This window comes from Lagenorhynchus albirostris, chromosome 15 (assembly GCF_949774975.1).
Source record: "Lagenorhynchus albirostris chromosome 15, mLagAlb1.1, whole genome shotgun sequence".
Classification (NCBI taxonomy): Eukaryota; Metazoa; Chordata; class Mammalia; order Artiodactyla; family Delphinidae; genus Lagenorhynchus; species Lagenorhynchus albirostris.
The window spans coordinates 61465517-61488806 of NC_083109.1; the positions used below are offsets into that span (position 1 = coordinate 61465517).

The 23290-nt window shown below is 46.1% G+C and overlaps 1 protein-coding gene across 4 annotated transcripts in view; it reads right to left on the reverse strand.

The window, feature by feature from the left end:
* Nucleotides 1-18935: 18935 nt before the first annotated feature.
* The window catches only part of PARN (poly(A)-specific ribonuclease), a 168412-nt gene continuing 164057 nt past the window's right edge, over nt 18936-23290 (reverse strand). For 2 of the 4 annotated variants that reach the window (XM_060123781.1, XM_060123780.1), the window contains one exon: nt 18936-19947. In XM_060123781.1, coding sequence (XP_059979764.1) covers nt 19914-19947 — 34 coding nt within the window. In that variant the 3' untranslated portion in view covers nt 18936-19913. The other 2 variants (XM_060123779.1, XM_060123778.1) reach the window with 1 other exon arrangement.

Below are 23290 nucleotides of genomic sequence, written 5' to 3' on the forward strand. Positions count from 1 at the left end.
TTTATATATATATATATATATATATATATATATATATATACAATGGAACATGATTCAACCATGAGAAATAAGGAAATCCTGCCGTTTGTCACAACATGGAAACTTGAGGGCATTATGCTCAGTGAAATAAGTCAGACAGAGGAAAACAGATACTTCACGATATCACTTACATGTGGAATCTAAAAAAGCCGAACTCATTGAAACAGAGGGTAAGAATTGTGATTACCGGGGGCTGGGAGGTGGGGGAAATGGAGAGATGGTCAAAAGTTATGCTTCCAGTTATAAGATGAGTAAGTTCTGGGGATCTAATGTACAGCATGGTGATTATAGTTAATAATACTGTGTTATATACTTGTAAGTTGCTAAGAGAGAAAATCTTAAATATTCTCACCACAAGAAAGAGATGGTAATTATGCGATGTGATGCAGGGGTTAGCTAATACTATGATGGTATAATCATTCTGCAATATAAGTGTATCAAGTCAACGTTGTACACTTTAAGCTTACACAATGTTATGTGTCAATTACATGTCAATAAAACTGGAAAATTTTCTAAAGTAAAAAAAATTTTTTTTAATCAAAAAAATTTTTTAAGGATTCTGTCATTTAAAAAACCCATGTTTGTGGAGTAAAACTCATTCATCTAACTAATACTAGGGAATCCCACCGGGAAGGCTTCCTGGCTACTTCCAGCCCAGCCTCTGGACCCTCCCCTCTGCCTGTTCTCAGCCAGGAATCAGCTCTTAAACACACACAAAGCACTCAGAACAATCCCCGGCTCACAGCACGGCTGCATTAGTACCTGCCCTTATCACTGTTAGGATTCCATCTAGCGCTTTATAAGCTTCAGGTGAGAAGTCCTAGTTTGCTAAAACACCAGCACGGCCTCCTGGGATGAAAAATCTCTGGGAGTGCTGAGCATATGACAGAAAAAAAAAAAAAAAATCAACACGTTTTCCTCCAAATGTGTAAGGAGAAAAATGTAAAGATGCCCTGGTGAGTCCCAGACACGGCCCATCACTAACCTCTCTCCTTGGGCCACTGACTTGATGACCAAACAGCCTACTCATAATCACTCACTTCCTGTGTGTCATTGCTTTTAGTAACCACATGCCGTGGCTACCCCCTTCCTCCTGCAGACCCCAGCTGGTGCCTTCCCATAGAAGCCTCCTCAGGGTCCAGGTTTTTCCTCCAGCTTCACACAGCAAATCCTGTGACCCACCCCATGAACCAGAGGTCTCCCTGACCTGGATTGCCCCGTCCAGCCCGAGACAGCCATCCATCCAGAGCCTGGTTACTCTCCAGCTGAGGCTGACTCTTGTATTCTGAAGACATAAGAGAGGAGAATATTCATGGTTCACTGCAAACACATGATCGCCAGTGAGACTGAGAGCCATGTGCCCAGACAGGGAAGCCAAACCCAACGAATCCTGGTGTGTGCTGGGTCCCCACACAGACACACTTTGACCAGGGACCTTTGTACATGCAGTTTTAGCTCTGGGTTTACAAGGCCACCCCCTAAAGTCTGAAAAGGTGAATGTCAGGGAGTTGCCACCAGCTAAATACTGATGCCAGGGTCACAAAAACCCACTGGTAATGTTTCCTGTGGATGACACTACCTGAAAGAGGCCCATTGTTAGCAAGCAGTCAACTCACTCTATCTTTTGAGCATATCAAATTACTAATAGAGAATATAATGGCAGAGCGGGGTGTAAAGAAAAACAGGTACCAGTCCTAACTCTGTCCCTAAGTTAAACAGCTATCAACTACTCATCATGAAGTCTTAAGCAGGACACATACCAGCTCCCGACTGTGTAATAAATGCTCCTTATCAGAATAAAAGTATGAATTTCCTCCTTAACACTCTTCTCCCACCCAAAGCCCCACCTTTTCACACATGTGCACGTGCGCGCACACACACAACGCTCGCACAGCTCGGTTCGCTTTCCCTTTCAAGGGAGGGCATTCGAACTCTCTGTGCATCATTTTGTTGCGACAACTTTCTAAATGAGAGTGCTTATCCTCTCCGTGCTTTATCCCTCCAGGTCACGTTGGACTTTTCAAGTTAGGTGCTCCCGGGGACGTGAGGGAGCAGTCTCTGCTCATACAGCTCTGACATTGGTTGGGTTCCTTTGCATTTTACAAGAAGGACCCTGATAAGCACCTGCAACTTCATGCTAGAAACTTATGAGAATCAATTTTTTAAATTTATTAAAAGCATGTTAACCCAGCATTAAAGAAGAGTAATACCCCACATGAGCGTCCGTTTCCGCTCACACTCACTGATTTTAAAGAAATTGCTGCTTTTATAAAATTCAAAGGCCTGGGAAAGAAGGCTTTTAATAATGCAGTTAAGCCTTCTGTGAATATTTTATTAAGTTCTCGTATATCCTAGCTCACTAATAAAAATCAGGAGCAAGAATACTGGTACATTTTACTTCCCATCATGATAGAAGGAGATTAAGAAAAAAAAGTCTTGGGACTTATTATTAGCTTTTTTCCCTCCACAGAACAGTTGTTTTCACTGAAAGTCCTTGGTCTCAACCTGTTCTGAAAAAGTGGGAGTTCATTGTATGTGAAATGATTCGTGAGTACACATTCTTCCAGGGTGACAAAGTCCCTGCGTCCTGGGAGAAGGGTGATCACACAAGGGGGAGACAATTCTTGCCTCAGTTAGGTGCACACATTACTGTGGGACCCAGGGGATCAGTCTCTAGATTTTTCTCCCAGTTACACCCACAAAGGACAGGCTCTTGGGGGACTGCAAGGACTTCAGGTCTCTCTAGACAGACAAGAGGAATCACTTCCAATTGCCTAAAGGAAAACTAGAAAGAAATATGACACTCATTCACTCAAAACTACCTCATACACCTGACCTCAACTCCTCTTGGGGAGAGAAAATTCGGTTGAACTAGTACAATCTTCTTACAGGAAACTCTCTAAATGTTCCAAATTCTGGGTTCTGCCTCAGCAACAGTGGTGCAAAAGAAGGTGGAGCAGAGACCTGGGGTATCTCTCCTTGCTGGGGCGGAGGCGTCCAGCTTCCACTTCTGCCTTGAGGCTGAATTATCTCAAGCATCTGGTTCAAACTGTAAATGCAGAGGGAACTGGATTCCAGGGGCTCTCAGCCCCTTTCCCTCTAAAATCTCACTGTGAGCCCACCAGCTGGCTTGGGGATCTTTGGTTTTGTAGGAGTAGTCATTCTACTGGTTGGATCTGCAGAGGGGGTCTGAACTGTCTGAAAGGGGAGAGGGAGCCCGGGAAAATCACATATTAGACACAGCACAGCTGTGTCTCCTACAAGAGCTTGGTGAGAAGCCTGGGAAATAGACCCTGGCTGGTGGCCCTTCACCAACCACCTCTCCTTAGGCACTTCCTGAGTGCTGGCAGATTGCAGGTGCGCACTTTGTAGACTTAACTCACTTCATCCTCACAACAGTCCTGTGAGGTAGGTACAGGTGACAGTGACTGTTGTTTGCCTCCCAATTCCATCTTCCCCTTCCTTCTTACTAAGAAGAAGGAATGTGTCCACCTGGAAAACTATATTAGTTAGTTAGTGCTGTGTAACAAATAAGCCCAAAACTTAGCTGAAAACAACAAACGTTTATTATCTCACAGTTTCTGTGGGTCAGTTTTGTGGGTTTTCTGGATCAGGTCTCTCAAGAGATTGCAGTCAAGATATCCGCTGGGACTGCAGGCATCTGAAGGCTCAGACTGGGGGAGACTGTTCTTCCAAGCTCACTCATGAGGCTGCTGGACTGAGGGCCACAAGTCTTCACTAGCTTTTGACCAGAGACGTGTTACTTATCCTGGGGGTCTCTGCACAAGGCAGCTCACAACATGGCACTGACTTTCCTCAGAGCAAAAGAGCAAGAGAGGGCACCAAGCCAGTAGTCACAATCTCTTTGTAACCTAATCTCAGAAGTGACATCCTATCACTTTTTCCATATCCTATTGATCAGAAGAAAGTTACTAGGCCTGGCCCACACTCAAGGGGAGGGAATTACACAAGGGAGTTAACACCAGGAAGCAGGGAGTAGAGGATTCCTACCACAACTACCTTTCCCAAACTCCTTTGAAGCCAGATATGCCCATGTGACTAAATTCTAGCCAATGAAATATAAGTAGTTTTGTTGTGGATTTTAGGGAAGGCTCCTAAAAAGGGAGTCCGAATGTAGCTCTTCTTTCTTGTAATCTGGAACATAATGGCTGGAGCTCTAGCAGCTATTTTGGACTATGAGATGACCTTTGAAATGGAAGCTAGTGTGGGAAAACTGAAGGAGCCTGTCTATGATGACTTCATAGACTCATCCAAGCAGCCCCGACTGCCTGCCTTGGGAGTCTTGTAGTTTGGGGTGGGGAGCAGGTGGTTAATCCATCTTTTTTTTTTAAACATTTTTATTGGAGTATAATTGATTTACAATGGTGTGTTAGTTTCTGCTGTATAACAAAGTGAATCCCTCTTTTTTAAAATTTTATTTCAACATTTTATTGTAAATAAAATGTTTAAGTTTTATTTAAACATTTAAAAAATTATTTTATTTTACTTTTTGAGTTAAAATACACATAACAAAAAATTTACCATCTTAGCCATTTTATGGGTACAGTTCAGTAGTATTAAATACATTTACACTGTTGTGCAACCATAACTCACTTCCTCTTGTAAATCTGAAACTATACCTATTAAACAATAACTCCCCATTCTCCCCTTCCCTCAGTCCCTGGCAACCACCATCCACAGGAGTATTTTACATGAGTGTTTTAAGCTACCGAGTTCAGAACTCTGTCACTCACAACTCAACCCAGTCTTAAACACTGCAGTATTATTATTCCCACAGTATGGAGCAGAAAACTGAGGTTCATAGGTCCACAGAACTTATCCAAGGTCAAAAGCAAGTAAGTGGTTAAGCCTGGGCTTGACTTCCAATTTGCTTCATTACAAAACATCCTTCTTCCAATGCTTCTAGAAAGAGATCATCTAGAGTTCCTGCCCATCTTCTAGACAATTTTCATCATGTGAAATCAAATGGAAAACACGAATGGCATGCATAGCAGCCTGGCAAAACAGTCCTTTTACTAGGGCAGGGAGTAAAGATTGCTGTTTTTATCCAGTGTGTTCCCTGTCTCTCCTGTAGGGACACTCAGCAAGGAACACTGTGGACCGGGCAATTGTCAGTTTGGGAAACGTGCCCAATTTCAGAAGTGATAGGGAAGGCTGGACTGAAAGAGTGAAAGGTCTGCACAACAGATGGTCTGTGTTTGAAGGCCCGCTGCCCCAGGCTACGGGCAGAGTTTGGTTAACGCCCTCTCAGAGCAGGGTCAGATAGACGGATGCCTTCAGGCACAAAGCCACCTCCCTGTGGAGAAGAGCCTAATCAGACCCCCACGAGAGTATGAGGGAAAGCTCTGGCAAAGACGGGCCATCCCCTAACCAGGGAACTCCATTTCAAACCCCAGGACCTGCCAGAGAAAGCAGCCTTCCGCTGGTGGTTAAGTGATGCTCGTCAGTTCGTCTGTGTGGCCTTTTCGCGGGTGAGGTACTTCTTTCTGCTTTCATTCCCTCACTCTGACCTATAGCAGTAGCTGCAGACAGAACACTAAGGTCAAAAGGTGCTCCTCGGGCTTCCCTGGTGGCGCAGTGGTTGAGAGTCTGCTTGCCGATGCAGAGGACACGGGTTCGTGCCCCCGTCCGGGAAGATCCCACATGCCGCGAAGCGGCTGGGCCCGTGAGCCATGGCCGCTGAGCCTGCGCGTCCGGAGCCTGTGCTCCACAACGGGAGAGGCCACAACAGTGAGAGGCCCGCGTACGGAAAAAAAAAAAGAAAAAGAAAAAAAAAAAGAAAAAGGTGTTCCTCAAGGGGCTGGAGACACTTGACTTTCTCAAGTTAAGCTAAACATTTCTGTTTTACTCTTGGTGCAAGGCTACAATAACTACATACCAGCAAGCTCTTTCACAGACTGTAGGGTCCTCCTTGTACCCAAATATTCCTTGTAGTAGTCAGGGATTTCGTGGTGGCAAGCCAAAGATGTAACAGACCAAGATAGAGATGGTTTATTGATTTACTTACCGGGAAAGGATGGGGTGTATCTGGCACTGGGCACAAATGGATCCCGGACTCCAGGGCTGCCGTCCATGTGCTCGCTCAAACTGGTTCATCCGTCTCTCATAAGTGGGTTCTCAATGTGGTTGGGAGAAGGTCTACTGCCTGCAACCCCAGACCACGTGCTTCCAGTGCCGCGCCCAGAACAGGCACGAGATACCTGCGACTCCATCTGCCTAGGAAGTGATTGGCCCATCCCAGGGCGAGGGAGCACTCTGATTGGCTGGGCCTGAGTCATGTGCCCACCTCCTGCGGAGGAGGGCGGGGTGCTGTGAATGGTAGGGCCCTACCAGAATTACATGATTGGACAAGTTCGGCTCAAAGAAACGGGATGCTTCCGGAGAAAAAGGAACCCGTTTTTACTCAGTCCAAAGTTGTATGTGGATGAAGGTTTTTCTGTGCATGCGTGCAAAATCAAGTGCCCTACTGAATCCAGCTTGCAGGTGGATCTCTCACTGCACTGGCCCTCCTGATCCTGGCTGGGGGCTCCTTCCCCCTCAGTACTCTCCTGCTTTCTTTCTGTCTTCCTGACAACCTCCTTCATTCTCCCACCTGCTTTGTTTGAATGGGGATCTCAACCAGCTATAAAGGTCCTGGGGCAGATCCTGCCATTTTCCCTCCAGGATGGGTGAACTTCCTCCGTTGGCAGAGAGGGAATTCCCTCTCTAGTCCCTGCCTAAGCCCTCTGAGAGCTGCCCTCGTGTTCTCCGAAGACAGAAGAGCTGCTGGTAAGCCGGGCTGCTAATTCCAGATGACATTTGACCTTTCAACTCCAACAGGCTGAGTGGCAGCTGAGTGCAAAGCCGCAGCTGGACGTTGACAGTTATTGGCTGAAAAGAGAAAAGGGAGGGAGGTGCAGACCCCACCCATCTCTGGGGGAGGAGTGGCAAGCGGATTTGATTGACGTATCCCAGTTCCAGTCGAGGATACATGGGGTATAAGCTCCTTTTCTCAGGCCATAAGATAAAGCAACACTTTCCAAGAAGCATAACTCTGTCGGTGACTCTGTACATTTACGTCTGTTCATAGCAGCCTTAACGTGGCCAGGAGTACTGGAAAATGTGGTGGGGTTACTCAGGACCACCCAGAGTGCCTTCAGGCTTGTTTCCACCGTGATGTCAGGAATCGGATGGACGTCTGCAGCTGGTGGTTACTGTCCTCTCACTGCTGCGGAGAGGCAAGGGCAGCCCTCCTAAGAGAGTGGAAGTTTGTGCCCAAGAGGGGAGCGACATGAGCCCCGGAACAGACAGGGCAATGGCAGACCTCCAGAGTCAGGGGAGGACCTCAGGAGTCTTTGTCTCTTTTTCTCCTTTCATGGTTGCATCTTAACCCCTCATTAGGCTGTCAGCCTGGTGTAGTAAAGGAGGGTCTCCTGACCAGCCATTCTCAGGGGTCCTGTCTTTGCTCCCTTCCGGGTCTACATTTTCTGTCTAGCCACACTCCCTCCTGCTGCTGCACGTTGGACCCCATTTTCTTCCTTCCTTCCTTCCGTCCTCCCTCCCTCCCTCTCTCCCTTTCTTTTCTTTTTCATTTTTTGCCACTCCGCGGGGCATGTGGGACCTTAGTTCCCCGACCAGGGATCGAACCTGTGACCCCCTGCAGTGGAAGTGCAGAGTCTTAACCACCGGACCGCCAGGGAAGTCCCTGGACCCTGTTTTTTCAGTCATCTCACTCATTTAGAGGCAAAGGAGAGAAAGAACATAGTGATGGCGAGCCCGGTCCTGGCAGACATGGACTGTGGCCCCATTTGGTTTCCAGGCACTTGTATGAAACCCTCCTTTCGCCCTGTGTTTCCAGGGGCCCCATTTATGACAGGAAAGACATGGCGATACTCAAGAGTTCATTTCAAACTGCTTAGCTTTTGTCTCTCTCTCTCTTTTTGGTGCTGGGGTTCAGAGGGAAGCAGCAGAGAGGGGCAGAGCCTCCCCTACTCTTGCTCAAGCTCTCTTCCTCTGCAGAGGGGCATTGGCTTCCAGAATTGAGCCGTTTCTCAGCACCTCGGTCTATTTTTACAGTCGAGCCGGCTGCCCCATGCCAAGGTTTCTTACCACAAATAGAACTTCTGGAAAGGCCTACCGGTTTCCTCGGGGCTTTCAGACACCTCTTCACATTTCGCTTGGCCTCCCTTCCGCAGCCCCAAAAGGGAATATCTGGAGCCTCTCGTGATCGCAGGCCCCCCCCGAGGCTCTGCAGGGAACCCTCTGGGGTGGCAAGAGCCAGGCCCACCTCGTCCAATCTGGCTGCTGGCGCACCCGCCGCCATGGCCCACACGCTGAGCCAAGGAGCCCCAGGGGTAGCCAGGCGCCAGCGTGAATCCCAAACCGTAGGCTCACCCCTGAGAGAGACAGTGGGAGCAGAGGAGCCACCCAGGCCCAGCTTCGGTGTCCCCGTCCCCTCAAAGCCCCCGCCCTGCCAAGTGCCTCCGGCCCCCACATGTCCTTTGAGACAGGATTTGAGAACTCACCACAATAAGTGTCACGGGCAAGTGACACACACTGACACACTTACCTGGCAGGGGATGCCTGGAGTCTGAACCCTCCAGAAGCAATTCCTACGAGTCGAATTATAACAAGTGGAGGTGTATCTTACTGATATGTGGGAAGGAAATAAGTATAAGTAGATGAAAGACAATTAAAGCAACATTATACAGTGGTGGTGGGAAACATAAAGAAAACAATACCTTATGCACAAAAAATGTCCATGTCAATTTATTGTTTTATGTATATAATGTAATAAATTCTGAGAATTATTATATAAATATTTAAACGAAATTGGAATGCTAGATCTTCCTCCACACACACACACACACACACACACACAAAGTTAAGAGGTCACCTCATTAACGTGCTAGGGACTGTCAACCAGGCAGGAGCTATGTGTGCCCAAGACCTGCTTTGGTTTGTCAGGGTCTGAGGTTAGAAGATGCAGGGGAAAGCCACTTCTCGAGGTACTGGAGACCAAGCTTCAGAACATTCCAGAACAACAGCAACAAACCCAATCATTTGAAAGGCTCCCACGTTATGTAAGTATCCCCACTGGCCGCTCAGAGCCCAGGCTCTGGCAGACGGACGGGGTTCCAATTTCAGGGCTGTCACTTATTAGCTGTGTGACCTTAGGAAGTTTCTAAACTGCTCTAAGCTTCCCTATCCCCTCCCGAGGGAACAAAGGGGATAATAATACCGTGCCTGGCACATAATAAACCTCTAAGTCTGAATAAGAAGTGTCTACCAGAGCTACACCCTTCACATGAAAGAGTGACATTTTCCACATGGTCCCAATTATCCAAAGTAAAGATACAAAGGAGCTAAGAGGTATCGACACTGCAGGTGAACTAGAGATGGGCGTGACCTCGCCCTGGGCTGTGCCCCAGCCGGCACAGGTTTGCTTTATCAACAATTATGTTCCTTTCCCCTTCAGCTGAGGCAGCTTCCTCAAGATCAGTGGCTCCCAGACCTGGGCAGGCACCAGAAACACCTGAAGGGCTTGTTTCCAGACTGCTGGTCCCCACCCCTGGAGTTTCTGACTCAGTAGGACTGGGGCGAGGCCTCAACATTTGCATTTCGAGCAAGTTCCCAGGGGATGCTGATGCTGCTGGGAACAGGGAGCTTCAAAGACCCGGGCGTGTCTCTTCACGGCTCTGTGGACTCCTCTGTGAGTGAAATGATTCGCTGGCTCACGAGAAGGGCGAGGGCTTTCTGGACGCTGCTGTTGTAGTCCTTTGGCAGGAGTGTAAATTGGAAAGCAATTCGGCCATACATATCAAGAGCCTTTGTGCCCAGGTGAGACTCGGGTGTGCAAAGGGATTCTGGCCACCCGGATCCCTCAGCACTTCCACAACTGCCGTCTCCCTCTTTTTTTTTTTTTTTTTTTTGCGGTACGAGGGCCTCTCACTGTTGTGGCCTCTCCCGTTGCGGAGCACAGGCTCCAGACGCGCAGGCTCAGCGGCCATGGCTCACGGGCCCAGACGCTCTGCGGCATGTGGGATCTTCCCGGACCAGGGCCCGAACCCGCGTCCCCTGCATCGGCAGGCGGACTCTTAACCACTGCGCCACCAGGGAAGCCCTTTTTTTTTGTTTTTAAATATTCTTTTCCATTATGGTTTATCACAGGATATTGAATATAGTTCCCTGTGCTATACAGTAGGATCTTCTTGTTTACCCATCCTATATATAATAGTTTACATCTGCTAATCCCACACTGCCAGTCCTTCCCTCCCCAACTCTCCTCCCCCTTGGTAACCACCACTCTGTTCTCTATGTCTGTGATTCTGTTTCTGCTTTGTAGATAGGTTCACTTGAGTTGTATTTTAGATTCCACATATAAGTGATATCATATGGTATATGTCTGTCTCTTTCTGGCTTACTTCACTTAGTATGATAATCTCTAGGTCCATCCATGTTGCTGCAAATGGCATTATTTCACTTTTTTTTTTTATGGCTGAGTGGTGTTCCATTGTATACATGTACCACATCTTCTTTATCCATTCATCTGTCGATGGACATTTTGGTTGCTTCCATGTCTTGGCTGTTGTAAATAGTGCTGCCGTGAACATAAGCGTGCATGTATCTTTTTGAATTATAGTTTTGTCTGGGTATATGCCCAGGAGTGGGATTGCTTGATCATATGGTAATTCTATTTTTAGTTTCCTGAGGAACCTCCATACTGTTTTCCATAGTGGCTGCACCAACTTACATTCCCACCAACAGTGTAGGAGGGTTCCCTTTTCTCCACACCCTCTCCAGCATTTGATATTTGTAGGCTTTCTAATGATGGCCATTCTGACCCCACCGCTGCCATCTCTGTGTCTCCCCTCCAGGCCACGGCCTTCATGTGGACATATGGTGGTATCAGGTCGTGGTTAGGCATGTCGGCATTGTAGTCAGACATTCTGGGGTTTGAATTCCAGCTCTGCCACTGACTGTGACCTCCAGGGCAAGTGACTGAACCCACCTGAGTCTCAGTTTTATCTTCAAGTGGGGATGAGAGTACCTACCCATTGAAAAATTGTGAAGTGTGTAGAATAAGAGTACACCCAATATACATTTCCCATGATCAATTACAGAAAAACACACAGTGCAGTAGAGAAGAAGGTTTACTTTCAAAAAGCAAGGGTTGAATACTGCAGGGGTAGTTTAAAGTGGAAAGTTCTAGAGAGCAGAGAGTGGGTGTCTTCCAGAGACTCTTGGTTTTTCCTAGTGAAATTGAACAATGGCAGTGAATGGGGTGGGGTGGGGGGAGACCATGGTGAGCGGTCACTCCCTGTCATCTCTCAGCAGCTCGCAGTGACCCAGTGAGGAGCAGGCGGGGGTCTGGTCTGACTCACCAGGAACTCAGCCAGCATCCTCGGGCTCACATAGCTGGTGAGCGGCAGTGCGATCACAGAGAGCAGACACCATGCGCCCGAGCAGGCTGTCTCTAATGTGTGGTTACCTCAACGCCTGTTATTAATGGAAACTCTTCTAGAGCCTGACTGGGCATGAGAGGATGGAAAAGGGAGACAATGAGGGCTCTGAGGCTCCGTAAGGTGGGGTGCTCCTATCAGGCATCCATCAGGACGCCAAGTGCCTGGTGATTCACACACACCCGGAGGAAAATGAAGTCACCTGGACGATGGAGAATTCCGGGGCTGTGAAAACAACCCAAACACCCAAAGGACACTCCATTTTTTCCCCACTTAGACCCAGCCTTCAAAAGTGGGCAGAAGACTAACCTTCCGAGTCACGATCATTTGTCAAGGTAACTTGTAGGCACAGCGCTCCAAGATGCTATTTAATTTTTACCCCATTCAACAAATGGAGGGCCGCCTCTTGGGTAGGATTAGTCCTTCCTGAGTAAAATGAACGACTCTGAATTCCCAGATTCTGGGTATTGGTAATGACATCGGGGCAACTGGACTGCAGTGCACAGAGGGGAGATGTGCAAAGAGATTTTACTCTCATCACCAGCTGGAACGTGGGAGGGAACCATTTTCAGCCAAGTGTTTCCAGTGGTCTGGCCATTGCCAGTAAGGAAGATTCCACCGTCTGGGCTTGAGGCACCTGCAAGGCAACCGGGCGGAGGACTACTGGCCCCCACCCATCCTCCTGGGGGAGGAGGTAAGCGTCAGAAGGCAGGTAGCTAGTTCTCCAGCTGGTCTCAGAAATACGTAAGACTTTCCACCCAAGTCTCACAAGTCAGGCGTGGGTGCATGAGGCTTCCCACCACCCAGGGTTCTGCACAAATCCACAATCTGCATACCAGGCAAGGTACTCTGCCTTCAAGCTATCTGGTCCAATATCTCCCTTTGTTCTCACTTAAGAAAAACAGACATGGGGATTCAATCTCTTTTCTTATGAAACACAGATTAAGGTCCATGCCCCCACTCCCAAAAAAAGAAAGAAAAAAAGGGGGCTCCTTTTTGGGGTCCTTTCTTTTTCAATGGGATTATCTTATCTAAAACATTTCAATTTTAAAAGCACCTCCCAGCCGCTGGATGTTGTCACCAGGCCCAGCCACACCAAGAGCTTTATCAAGTTCAGGTTCACGACATGACCGGAAAAAGCAGGAGGCCGAGGCAGAAATGGGCAAGTGGCTGAGGACAAACTGAACTGCTTTCCGCAGGGACCAGACAACTTGGAAGAGAGCATGGCTCAGCAGGAGAAACACGAACTGGCCTTCAGGTATTCTATTTCCCCTCCTCGACAAAATCAGATGCAGAGATTTACTCCATGAATCATTTGGGGAAAAAAAAGATTTCAATTGAAGTTATGAAACTTAAGTCATGAGATTAAAAAAAAAAAAGCATTAAAAAAGATGGCACTATTTTTAATGAGCACTAGCTTCCCAGGTCAGGAGAGAGTGGCCTGGCCTCAGCAGTAACCCAGGGTCATAGCATTTTCCTCTCCTCATCAAGAGAAGGGCTGCAAAATTGTCTAAGTGGGAACTGCACACGCAGGAATGGTGAGATCCTCTCTGTGCTGCTGTTCTTATCGGCAATAATAACAGGATACTTTTAAAACACACACTCAAGACCCACACTTGTTATCAGACCGACAGATTTTTGAGCAAGGCACCAAAGCAATTCAACTGGAAAGGTCTTCTCCACAAATGGTGCTGGAATAACTGGATGTTCACATGGAATTAGGGAACCTCAACTCCCATCTCACACCATATACCAAAAAATTCATTCAAGACGGAAAGTAGAATTAAACATAAACATTAGAACTACAAAATTTCTAGAAGAAAAGCAAAAGAATATCTTCACAACTTAGAGATTTCTTTAAAAACTGATAAAATAGATTTCATCAAAATTTAAAACTTCTGGGCTTCCCTGGTGGCGCAGTGGTTGAGAGTCCGCCTGCCGATGCAGGGGACGCGGGTTCGTGCCCCGGTCTGGGAAGATCCCACATGCCGCGGAGCAGCTGGGCCCGTGAGCCATGACCGCTGAGCCTGTGCGTCCGGAGCCTGTGCTCCGCAACAGGAGAGGCCACAACAGTGAGAGGCCCACGTACCACAAAAAAAAAAAAAAAAAAAAATTAAAAACTTCTGCCCAGTAAAGATACTGTTAAGCAAACAAGTTGTTTGGGAAGATGAGTGAAATAGGTGAGGGAGATTAACAAGGAGAAACTTCCAGTTATAAAATAAAGTCACAGAGATGTAATGTATAGCCTGGGGAATATAGTTAATACTATTGTAATCAATTTGTGTGGTGACAGATGGTAACTAGACTTAGCATGGTGATCATTCTGTAGTGTATAAAAATATTGAACCACTATGTTATACACCTGAAACTAATTTAATACTGTAAGTCAATGATCATTCAATTTATTCAATTAAAAAAAGAAGTTTCTGGTACAGTGGATCCTGAATGTTCTCACCACAAAAAAAAAAAAAGACGTGGTGATCATGTGATGTGATGGCAGTGGTGGTGATAATTTTGCAATGTGTGAGTGTATGAAGTCAACACATTGGAGACCATAAGTTTACACATGTTATTCATCAACTGTAACTCAGTAAAACTGGAAAAAAAAGAAAAGAGAAAGAAAAGAAACAAGCAAGCCACAGACTGGGACTAAACATCTACAAAACAACTATCTGACAAAGGAATAATGTCCAGAATACATAATAAACATCTACAACTTAATAGCAGAGAGACTTAACAACTTGACAAAATACAGGCAAGAGAATTGAACAGATACTTCACAGAGGAGTATACACAAATGGCCAGTAAGTACCTCATCGTTAGTCATCAGGGAGATGCAAATGAAAACTGCAGGGAGATATACTATAGGGCTAAAGACCAACAACGCCAAATGTTGCCAAGGGTGAGAGCTACTGGTGAGAGTTTAAATGATACGTCCACTTTGGCAAAAGATCTGCAAGTTTCTTATAAAACTAAACATATACCTATCTAGCAATTCCACTCCTTGGTATTTATCCTCCACAGTGAAAGCTTTTGTTCTCAAGAAGACTTGTACTAGAATGGGGACTTCCCTGGTGGTCCAGGGCGTAAGACTCCCTGATCCCAATGCAGGGGGCCCGGGTTTGATCCCTGGCTGGGAAACTGGATCCCACATGCATGCTGCAACTGAGAGTTCCTGTGCTGCAACTAAGAAGCCCACGTGCTGCAACTAAGAGTCCGCATGCCACAACTAAAAAAAAAAAGATCCCGCATGCCACAACGAGGATCTGGCACAGGCAAAATAATAAATAAATAAATATTAAAAATAAATAAACAAGTAAATAAAATAGAAGATTGTACTAGAATGTTCACAGAAGCTTTATTCATCATAGCCCCCAACTGGAAACAGCCCAAGCATCTGTCCATCATGAATGGACACACAGACTGTAGTATGTGCATACTCAGTGGTAAAAAAGGATACACACGGCTACATGGATGAATCTCAAAAACATCATGCTGAGTGAAACAGGCCTCACACCAAAGAGCATGACTTCGTGATTCTACTTTCATGAAGTTCTAGAAAAGGTTAGACTGACCTGTGATGAAAAAATTCAGCGCAGTGGTAACCTCTGGGGGTGGGAGTGGGTAGGAGTGGACTGGAAAGAAGCAGAAGGGAATATTCTCTGGTGATGGTGATGTGATGTTTTGTATCTTTTTTTTTTTTTTTTTTTTTGCGGTACGCGGGCCTCTCACTGTTGTGGCCTCTCCCGTTGCGGAGCACAGGCTCCGGACACGCAGGCTCAGCGGCATGGCTCACGGGCCTAGCCGCTCCGCGGCATGTGGGATCTTCCCGGACCGGGGCACGAACCCGTGTCCCCTGCATCGGCAGGCGGACTCTCAACCACTGCGCCACCAGGGAAGCCCGATGTTCTGTATCTTGATAGATCGTGTTGCATTAGTTAGAACCTATTGGATGGTACACTTACGATCTGAGCATTTCACTATAAATTTTATCCCCAGTGATCCCCAAATATAAACACATATTAAACTCTGGCTCATGACACGCATGCTCAAGGATTTGGGAGGGGGAGTGCTCTGATGTTTGTAAATTACTTAGAAATGCATCCAAAACTAAGATGAATTGATGGGTGGACGGAGGGATGGCTGAATGGTTATGTAATAAAGCAAATACAGCAAAATGGTAGCTGTACAATCTAGGTGGGGAGGAAACGGGTGTTTGCTGAACAATTCTTTCAACTTCTTTGGATGTTTGAAACTTTTCATAATAAAATGTTGGAGGGGGGGAACAGGACGAATACAAAGTTAAAAAAAAAAGAGGACAGAGCCGCAGCATTCAATCTCCATCCCAGCTCTAAAATCAAAGAACTATAAAATGACTTGAAACACCGAGGTCCCCACTTCCACCCCCACCTCCAGGTTTGGTTACAGTACTTACGTAACCCCAGAACCACAGCCCCATCATCATAATATGCTCCTGAGCCTCCGTATCAAAAATCCAAAGCAGCATCCTACGGTTTCAGGCCCAGAAGAGACATCAGCCTGCATGTGTGCGTGTGTGTGTGTGTGTGTGTGTGTACCAAGAAGATGGTCAACCCAGTTCACCTGCTTTAAGTCATTTGATACAGTTGGGAAAATAGGGGTCTGGGCACATACCAGGGCTCAGCTGGGTATTTAATGCTAAGCCAGACACCCACCTCCCCAACCATGCCTATGTCAGCTCCAACCAGGGTTTCAGATCAAAAGCATCATCTTCCAATATCAGTGTGACTCATTGTGCACTTGTGTGTGCTGGGCGTTTGACATGACTTCATTTAATCCTCACAACCACCCTATGAGGTAGTTTTATTATCTTGCTTTTATGGTTGAGGAAACAGCCTCAGAGAGGGTAAATAATGCCCAGGAACACACAGCCGGAGCTGGAATGCAGGTACATTCAGTGAGGCTCTAGGGCAGAGGCCCTTTCTAGAAAGCACTCCCCCCAGCCCCGCAAGCCCCTCTGAACCAGTACTGACAGGGGTGCAACCTGTGTGTCTGTACAGCTTTTTGAGCAGGGAGAACTGGGCTTCAGGGGACAATGAAAAACTCTCAACACCTCAGAGCGACGGGTCCAATCTCTCTCCCTCCAAGGCCCTGCACACGTGGAGATCTTTAGACGACCCCACACTCTGCGTTTCTATGCCAGGCGTGCTCATTAGGCTAGATGTATGTTTCCTATGTACACCAATCACAGCCTCGCCCTGGTTTTCCCTCTTGTTCATTCCGTTAAAAGAAGTGCCAGGCCTATGTTTTCCTCTAAGAGTTTGATAGTTTCTGGCCTTACATTTAGGTCTTTAATCCATTTTGAGTTTATTTTTGTGTATGGTGTTAGGGAGTGTTCTAATTTCATACTTTTACATGTACCTGTCCGGTTTCACCAGCACCACTTATTGAAGAGGCTGTCTTTTCCCCACTGTATATTCTTGCTTCCTTTATCAAAGATAAGGTGACCATATGTGCGTGGGTTTATCTCTGGGCTTTCTATAGTGTTCCATTGATCTGTATTTCTGTTTTTGTGCCAGTACCATACTGTCTTGATTACTGTAGCTTTGTAGTATAGTCTGAAGTCAGGGAGCCTGATTCTTCCAGCTCCATAGGCAGAACACTCTATGACATAAATCACAGCAAGATCCTTTTTGACCCACCTCCTAGAGAAATGTAAATAAAAACAAAAATAAACAAATGGGACCTAATGAAACTTAAAAGCTTTTGCATAGCAAAGGAAACCATAAACAAGACCAAAAGACAACCCTCAGAATGAGAGAAAATATTTGCAAATGAAGCAACTGACAAAGGATTAATCTCCAAAATTTACAAGCAGCTCATGCAGCTCAATAACAATAAAACAAACAACCCAATCCAACAATGGGCAGAAGACCTAAATAGACATTTCTCCAAAGAAGATATACAGATTGCCAACAAACACATGAAAGAATGCTCAACATCATTAATCATTAGAGAAATGCAAATCAAAACTACAATGAGATATCATCTCACACCGGTCGGAATGGCCAACATCAAAAAATCTAGAAACAATAAATGCTGGAGAGGGTGTGAAGAAAAGGGAACACTCTTGCACTGTTGGTGGGAATGTAAATTGATATAGCCACTATGGAGAACAGTATGGAGGATCCTTAAAAAACTACAAATAGAACTACCATACGACCCAGCAATCCCACTACTGGGCATATACCCTGAGAAAACCATAATTAAAAAAGAGTCATGTACCACAATATTCACTGTAGCTCTATTTACAATAGCCAGGACATGGAAGCAACCAACGTGTCCATCAACAGATGAATGGATAAAGAAGATGTGGCACATATATACAATGGAATATTACTCAACCATAAAAAGAAACGAAATTGAGTTATTTGTAGTGAGGTGGATGGACCTAGAGTCTGTCATGCAGAGTGAAGTAAGTCAGAAAGAGAAAAACAAATACCATATGCTAACATATTTTATATATATATATACATAGAATCTAAGGAAAAAAAAAGGTCATGAAGAACCTAGGGGTAAGACAGGAATAAAGACACAGACCTACTAGAGAATGGACTTGAGGATATGGGGAGTGGGAAGGGTAAGCTGTGACAAAGTGAGAGAGTGGCATGGACATATATACACTACCAAACATAAAATAGATAGCTAGTGGGAAGCAACCGCATAGCACAGGGAGATCAGCTCGGTGCTTTGTGATCACCTAGAGGGGTGGGAGGGAGGGAGACGCAAGCGGGAAGAGATACAGGAACATATGTATAACTGATTCACTTTGTTATAAAGCAGAAACTAACACACCATTGTAAAGCAATTATACTCCAATAAAGATGTTAAAAAAATTTTTTTTAAAAAGTGTCAGGTACTACCTGTTTCTACCCGTAGGCTTTAATGACTCAGGAGAGTCCAGCAGCGCCCTCTAACCCCCTCCTTTGTCTTTACCCTCCTGTCACACTTTCCCACTGGGCTGTGCCTGGCGACCGCGTTGAGCAGGGGTGGGAGTTCCTCGTGCCAAGTCTGGGTTTGTAACTTTGGGGACAAGGGGGAGGGGGAAGGGAAGATGTTAAGAGGCCCTTAATTGGGGAAAATGTTTTACAAATCTGAATTCCCACGACACCTGGGATTCTCATCAGAGCTGTAACAACTCAGATCCTTCCCACCAGAAAAAGATACAGCCCCTCCTACACCATTTACCACGGGCTCCACTCCAGCACCAGGCATCTGACTCATCAAGGCAGGTGAAAGGGTTAGAGGTTAAAAAAAAAAAAAAGAGAAAACCATAAGCAACAGGCTTAGTGACTTACAGGGCTTTTTCAAGGGTGATCTTTAGAGAGAAATAAGTCTATGTAGAGATTAAGTATGTCATTCATTTATAAAAGAAGAGAAAGGAAAAAACCAAAATCCTATGAAAATTTCTTTAATTTTCATCTTTTGGAAATACATTTTTCATTTTTATTTCCACGATACAAAAATGTTAAATATCTAACAATGATCTATATGATGCAGATCTACTGAAGCAGATCCACGAGATTCTGTCCCTGTTGTGACCTGTTTCAACAGAGAAAGGGCTGGTACAGGGTGTCGATTTGTCATGATTTCACACACATGCACACACGCCACCTCACCCCCAGATGCCACCAAACAGAGAAGACACCAGGCTAAGATAATGAAAACTGAAAGCAGCACTACATGGGAAAACAGAAATTAACTTTTCACTCGTACACTCCACCATGAGAAACTCATATCTTAGGGGGAAAACTCTAAATAAATATGCCCCAAAGGTGAAGGGAGGTGTTGACAGCGGTAGAGATTTTCCTACTGGGAAAACAAGCTTGAGAGCCTCATATTTTCAGGCAGTGATGGTGGAAAGCAGGCAGACACAACCGAATTCTCTACTGGGAGACATACCCACGCGCTGGGGCTGCCCCCAGGACTGAGCATGAGATGGTGGATGAGAACCTCTCAAAGCAGGAAAGAGTTCAACCCCAAATCAGGATCACAGCACCTAAGAGTGTCGGCTCTTTCTGTGAAATCTCACGGCCAACCTTCCCCATCAGGTGGATTCTTAAACACAGATTCATGACAGGAAGGGTTTCACATGAGCAACAAGTAATGACCTGGTTAATCACGTACACATGACAGCCAACGACATGCTGAGCGCCAGCAGACAGGTGATGCTAAAGAGGAAGGAACACAGCCTTGATGATAAAAACTGGGATTTTTCAGGAGACACACACTTGGTTTCAAACCCCTCCTGTACCACATTGGATTCAGTTAAACACAGTATGGCTTCCAAAAATGCCGGCTGCTTCTTTCCTTCTCAGCAACAGCACCAGCGGTTTGTTCCACTCAGGTCTTGGTTACCACGTGTCAGGGACCTCAAAGAGCTTGGCTGAGCTGTCCGAGATGCTTCCTGGTGGGAGAGGACAAAACAAGGTGAACAAGGAGAGGACCACCCCGGGGGGGAGAACAAAAAGACCAGCTGCAAAGACAGCTTTGACCAGGGCCAGGGCCGGGTGGTTGGCACGGCCACAAGTGGAGAGAGTCCACGGGTGGGCCTTGCCTATGGAGAGCAGTGCCCGGCAAAGAGGCCACACTGCAGAAACATCACGGCAGGGCCGAGGAAGTGCCTCCCTGCTTGGGTGCCTCTCTTGATTTTACAGGAGTGACAGTACCTCTCGGTGAGAACACACTCTGTATTCTTTGCTAGCCAGCATGCTGGGCACTTAGTTCATTTAATCTTCATAAAAGCCCAGTTCAGGGGTACCAATATCCCCATTTTACAGATACAAGACATCTAGCGAGTGGCTGGGATGGGGTCTGGATCCTTCCGCAGCACCAAGGTGGCTGGGTTCCTCTGTGCCGTGGTGACCGGCACCCAGATGAGAAATCTCAGGGGCTGGCGGCTAGACAGTGGCGGGAAGCCGACCAGTGGGAGTTCAGAGATCCCAAAAGGGGCAAAAGCAGCTTGTAGCTTTTTCCAATTTCAGCAACACTGGCTACAGTCTTCTCGGACTGAAGGGTCTCTTCCGTTACAAACAGTTTCACCCCGAAGTTAGAAGCCCTTCTGCATTCAGCTACTTTCTGCAACAGCAGCAGCAGCACTGGATCAGGGCCGGACCACAAATGTCCAGATCCGAGTGAATGGGAATTAAGTCAGGAAACAGCGTGTTCACGATGGAAAATGCACGACCGGGCATTCCCGTACCCGTGGTATCATGCATTATTTAAGCCTTAGAGCAGGGCTGGCAGGGAAAAGGGCAAAGCCAGCCCCAGCCGCTAACATGCCAAGAGTTCAAAAGGGGGGAGGTCTGTGATGATGCCTGAAGTGGAGAGTAACTTCTAAAAACAGAGAGGAACTCGCTCGGCTGGCAGTGGCTACTGCCAGTGACAGGAATGCCTAAAGGTAACTAGGTCCAAACACATGAAATAACACAGGGAATTCCACTAGAGTGAGAATTCCCACTTCTGCTCATTTATTGAGATAAAGTCCAGACAGACAGGATAAGAAGAGCAGGCGAGGGGTCATTTGAAGTGTTCTGCCCCAAGTCTCGTGGCTGTGTTGCACGTGCATCTCTTGGGACTGCTCCTGAGAAGTGAAGATGGGCAGGAGATGGTCCACGTGACAAAGACTGCCATGATCCAGTTAGAAAAGGAATAAAGGTTATTGAAAAATGAAACAAAACACAAACACTCCCCTCCCCAGAGCAACTAAATACTACAGATGGCCCATGATAAGACTGAAACCAGCCTGACTCCTCCTCCACCACACATTCACACAACACCTAATTGTAGGGAGGAAAATAAACATCAATAAGGGCATTTTTACAATTCACATATCAAAGAAATATTACAGCAGCCAATCTGCCATTCTAAAGGTAAAAGCCACAACGCCAAATGTGGGGAGCTGAAATAAATTAAAACTAGCTGAGAAGAAAAAAGATAAATGGCTAAAAGCAACAGCGTTGTCATATTTATAATCGCACCCATGGTTAGCTGGATGGGAGTATATGTGAGTCTGGTGGTACGCCATCAAACGCACAGGAGCGACTCTGTGAAGAGCTAGTGAGAAATAACAGAATAAGCAAAAGCTGTGAAATGAGGCAAGTCTGGCCTGACCATCTCACTAGCTGTAAGACTCCAAGCAACTCTCAGTGCCTCATCTATAAGATGGACTCGATGCTACTTTACGCCACCCAGGACTTCTGAGATTCAGCCAGGTTCCTGGCACAGAGCAAGTTTTTTTTTTCTTTTTTTTTTTCTTTGCAGTACGTGGGCCTCTCACTGTTGTGACCTCTCCAGTTGCGGAGCACAGGCTCCAGACGCGCAGGCTCAGCGGCCATGGCTCACGGGCCCAGCCGCTCCGCGGCATGTGGGATCTTCCCGGACAGGGGCACAAATCCGTGTCCCCTGCATCGGCAGGCGGACTCTCAACCACTGCGCCACCAGGGAAGCCCCAGAGCAAGTTTTTAATGCACGTTAGGCCCCTTCCCTTAGGGATAAGGTGGCCCAACACTGAACGTGGTGGCTGCCCAGGAAGCCAACAGCCTGCAGTCAGAGAGCTGCCTAAAATGCGCAGCTGCTGAGCAAGAATGATGTGTACGGAGGAAACAGAACTTTACAAACCATGTAAAGGAGACCCAGACCAGAGGGGAGCTGGACGCCACTGCTGGTGTTTGTTCTAGCACCTTCCAGAAAGGGAGAGCTGTAGACCGTTGAAGGATCTGTCTCAAAGCTAACGGACAAAGAGCTACGGTCGGTTTTCCGGCGAACTCACTTTCACAGCCCTGTTTAGTTACTAGAGTGCAAAGAATTATTCAGGAACAATTCTTCTTTTTAAATAGATACTTCAGGACATCTGCCTCCTGCTACGATGGGCCATACCTTGCATCACATACAAAGATTAACTCTAAATGGATAGTATGTCTGCATGTAAAACCTAAAACTGGAAAACTTCTAGAAGAAAACACGAGAGAAGATCTCTGCAATCGAGTAAGGCAAAGATTTCTTAGATATGACAACAAAGGCATAATCCAAGGGAAAAAGATTGATAAATTGGATTTCGTTAAAATTTAAAACTTCTACTATTGAAAGATACTGTTAAGAGAATGAAAAGAAAAGCACAGTCTGGAAGAATTTGTAGAACACCCATAAGGACTTGTATCCTGAATACGTAAGAATACATAAGAACTCTTGAAACTGAATAAGGAGAAAACAAACAGCCCAATGAAAAAATGAGCAAAAGATCTGAACAAACATTTCATTAAAGAGATTTAAATGGACAAATAATCAAATAAAAAGATACTTAACATCATTAGTCATTAGGGAAATTCAAACCAAAGCCATAATGAGATACCAGTACACACCACTAGAATGGCAAAAAGGACAATACCAACACTGGTGAAGGTACAGAGCCACTAAGCCCTCATGCCCGGCTGGTGGGAATGCAAAATGCTGCAGCCACTTTGGAAACCAGTGTGCCAGGTTCTTATAAAATTAAATATACACTTACCACACGACCCAGTAATTCCAGCCTTAGGTATTTTCCCAAAGAAATGAACACTTAGTTCGCACAAAAACTTATACATAAATGTTTATATCTGCTAGATTCTTAGTTGCTAACAACCTAAATGTCAACAGGCAAAATGGATAAATAAACAGTGATATGTCCATAAAATGGACTGCTACTCCGCAGAAAGAAGGAATGAGCCAGTGACATGGGCAAGAACACAGACAAACGTCAAATGTGTTAAGCT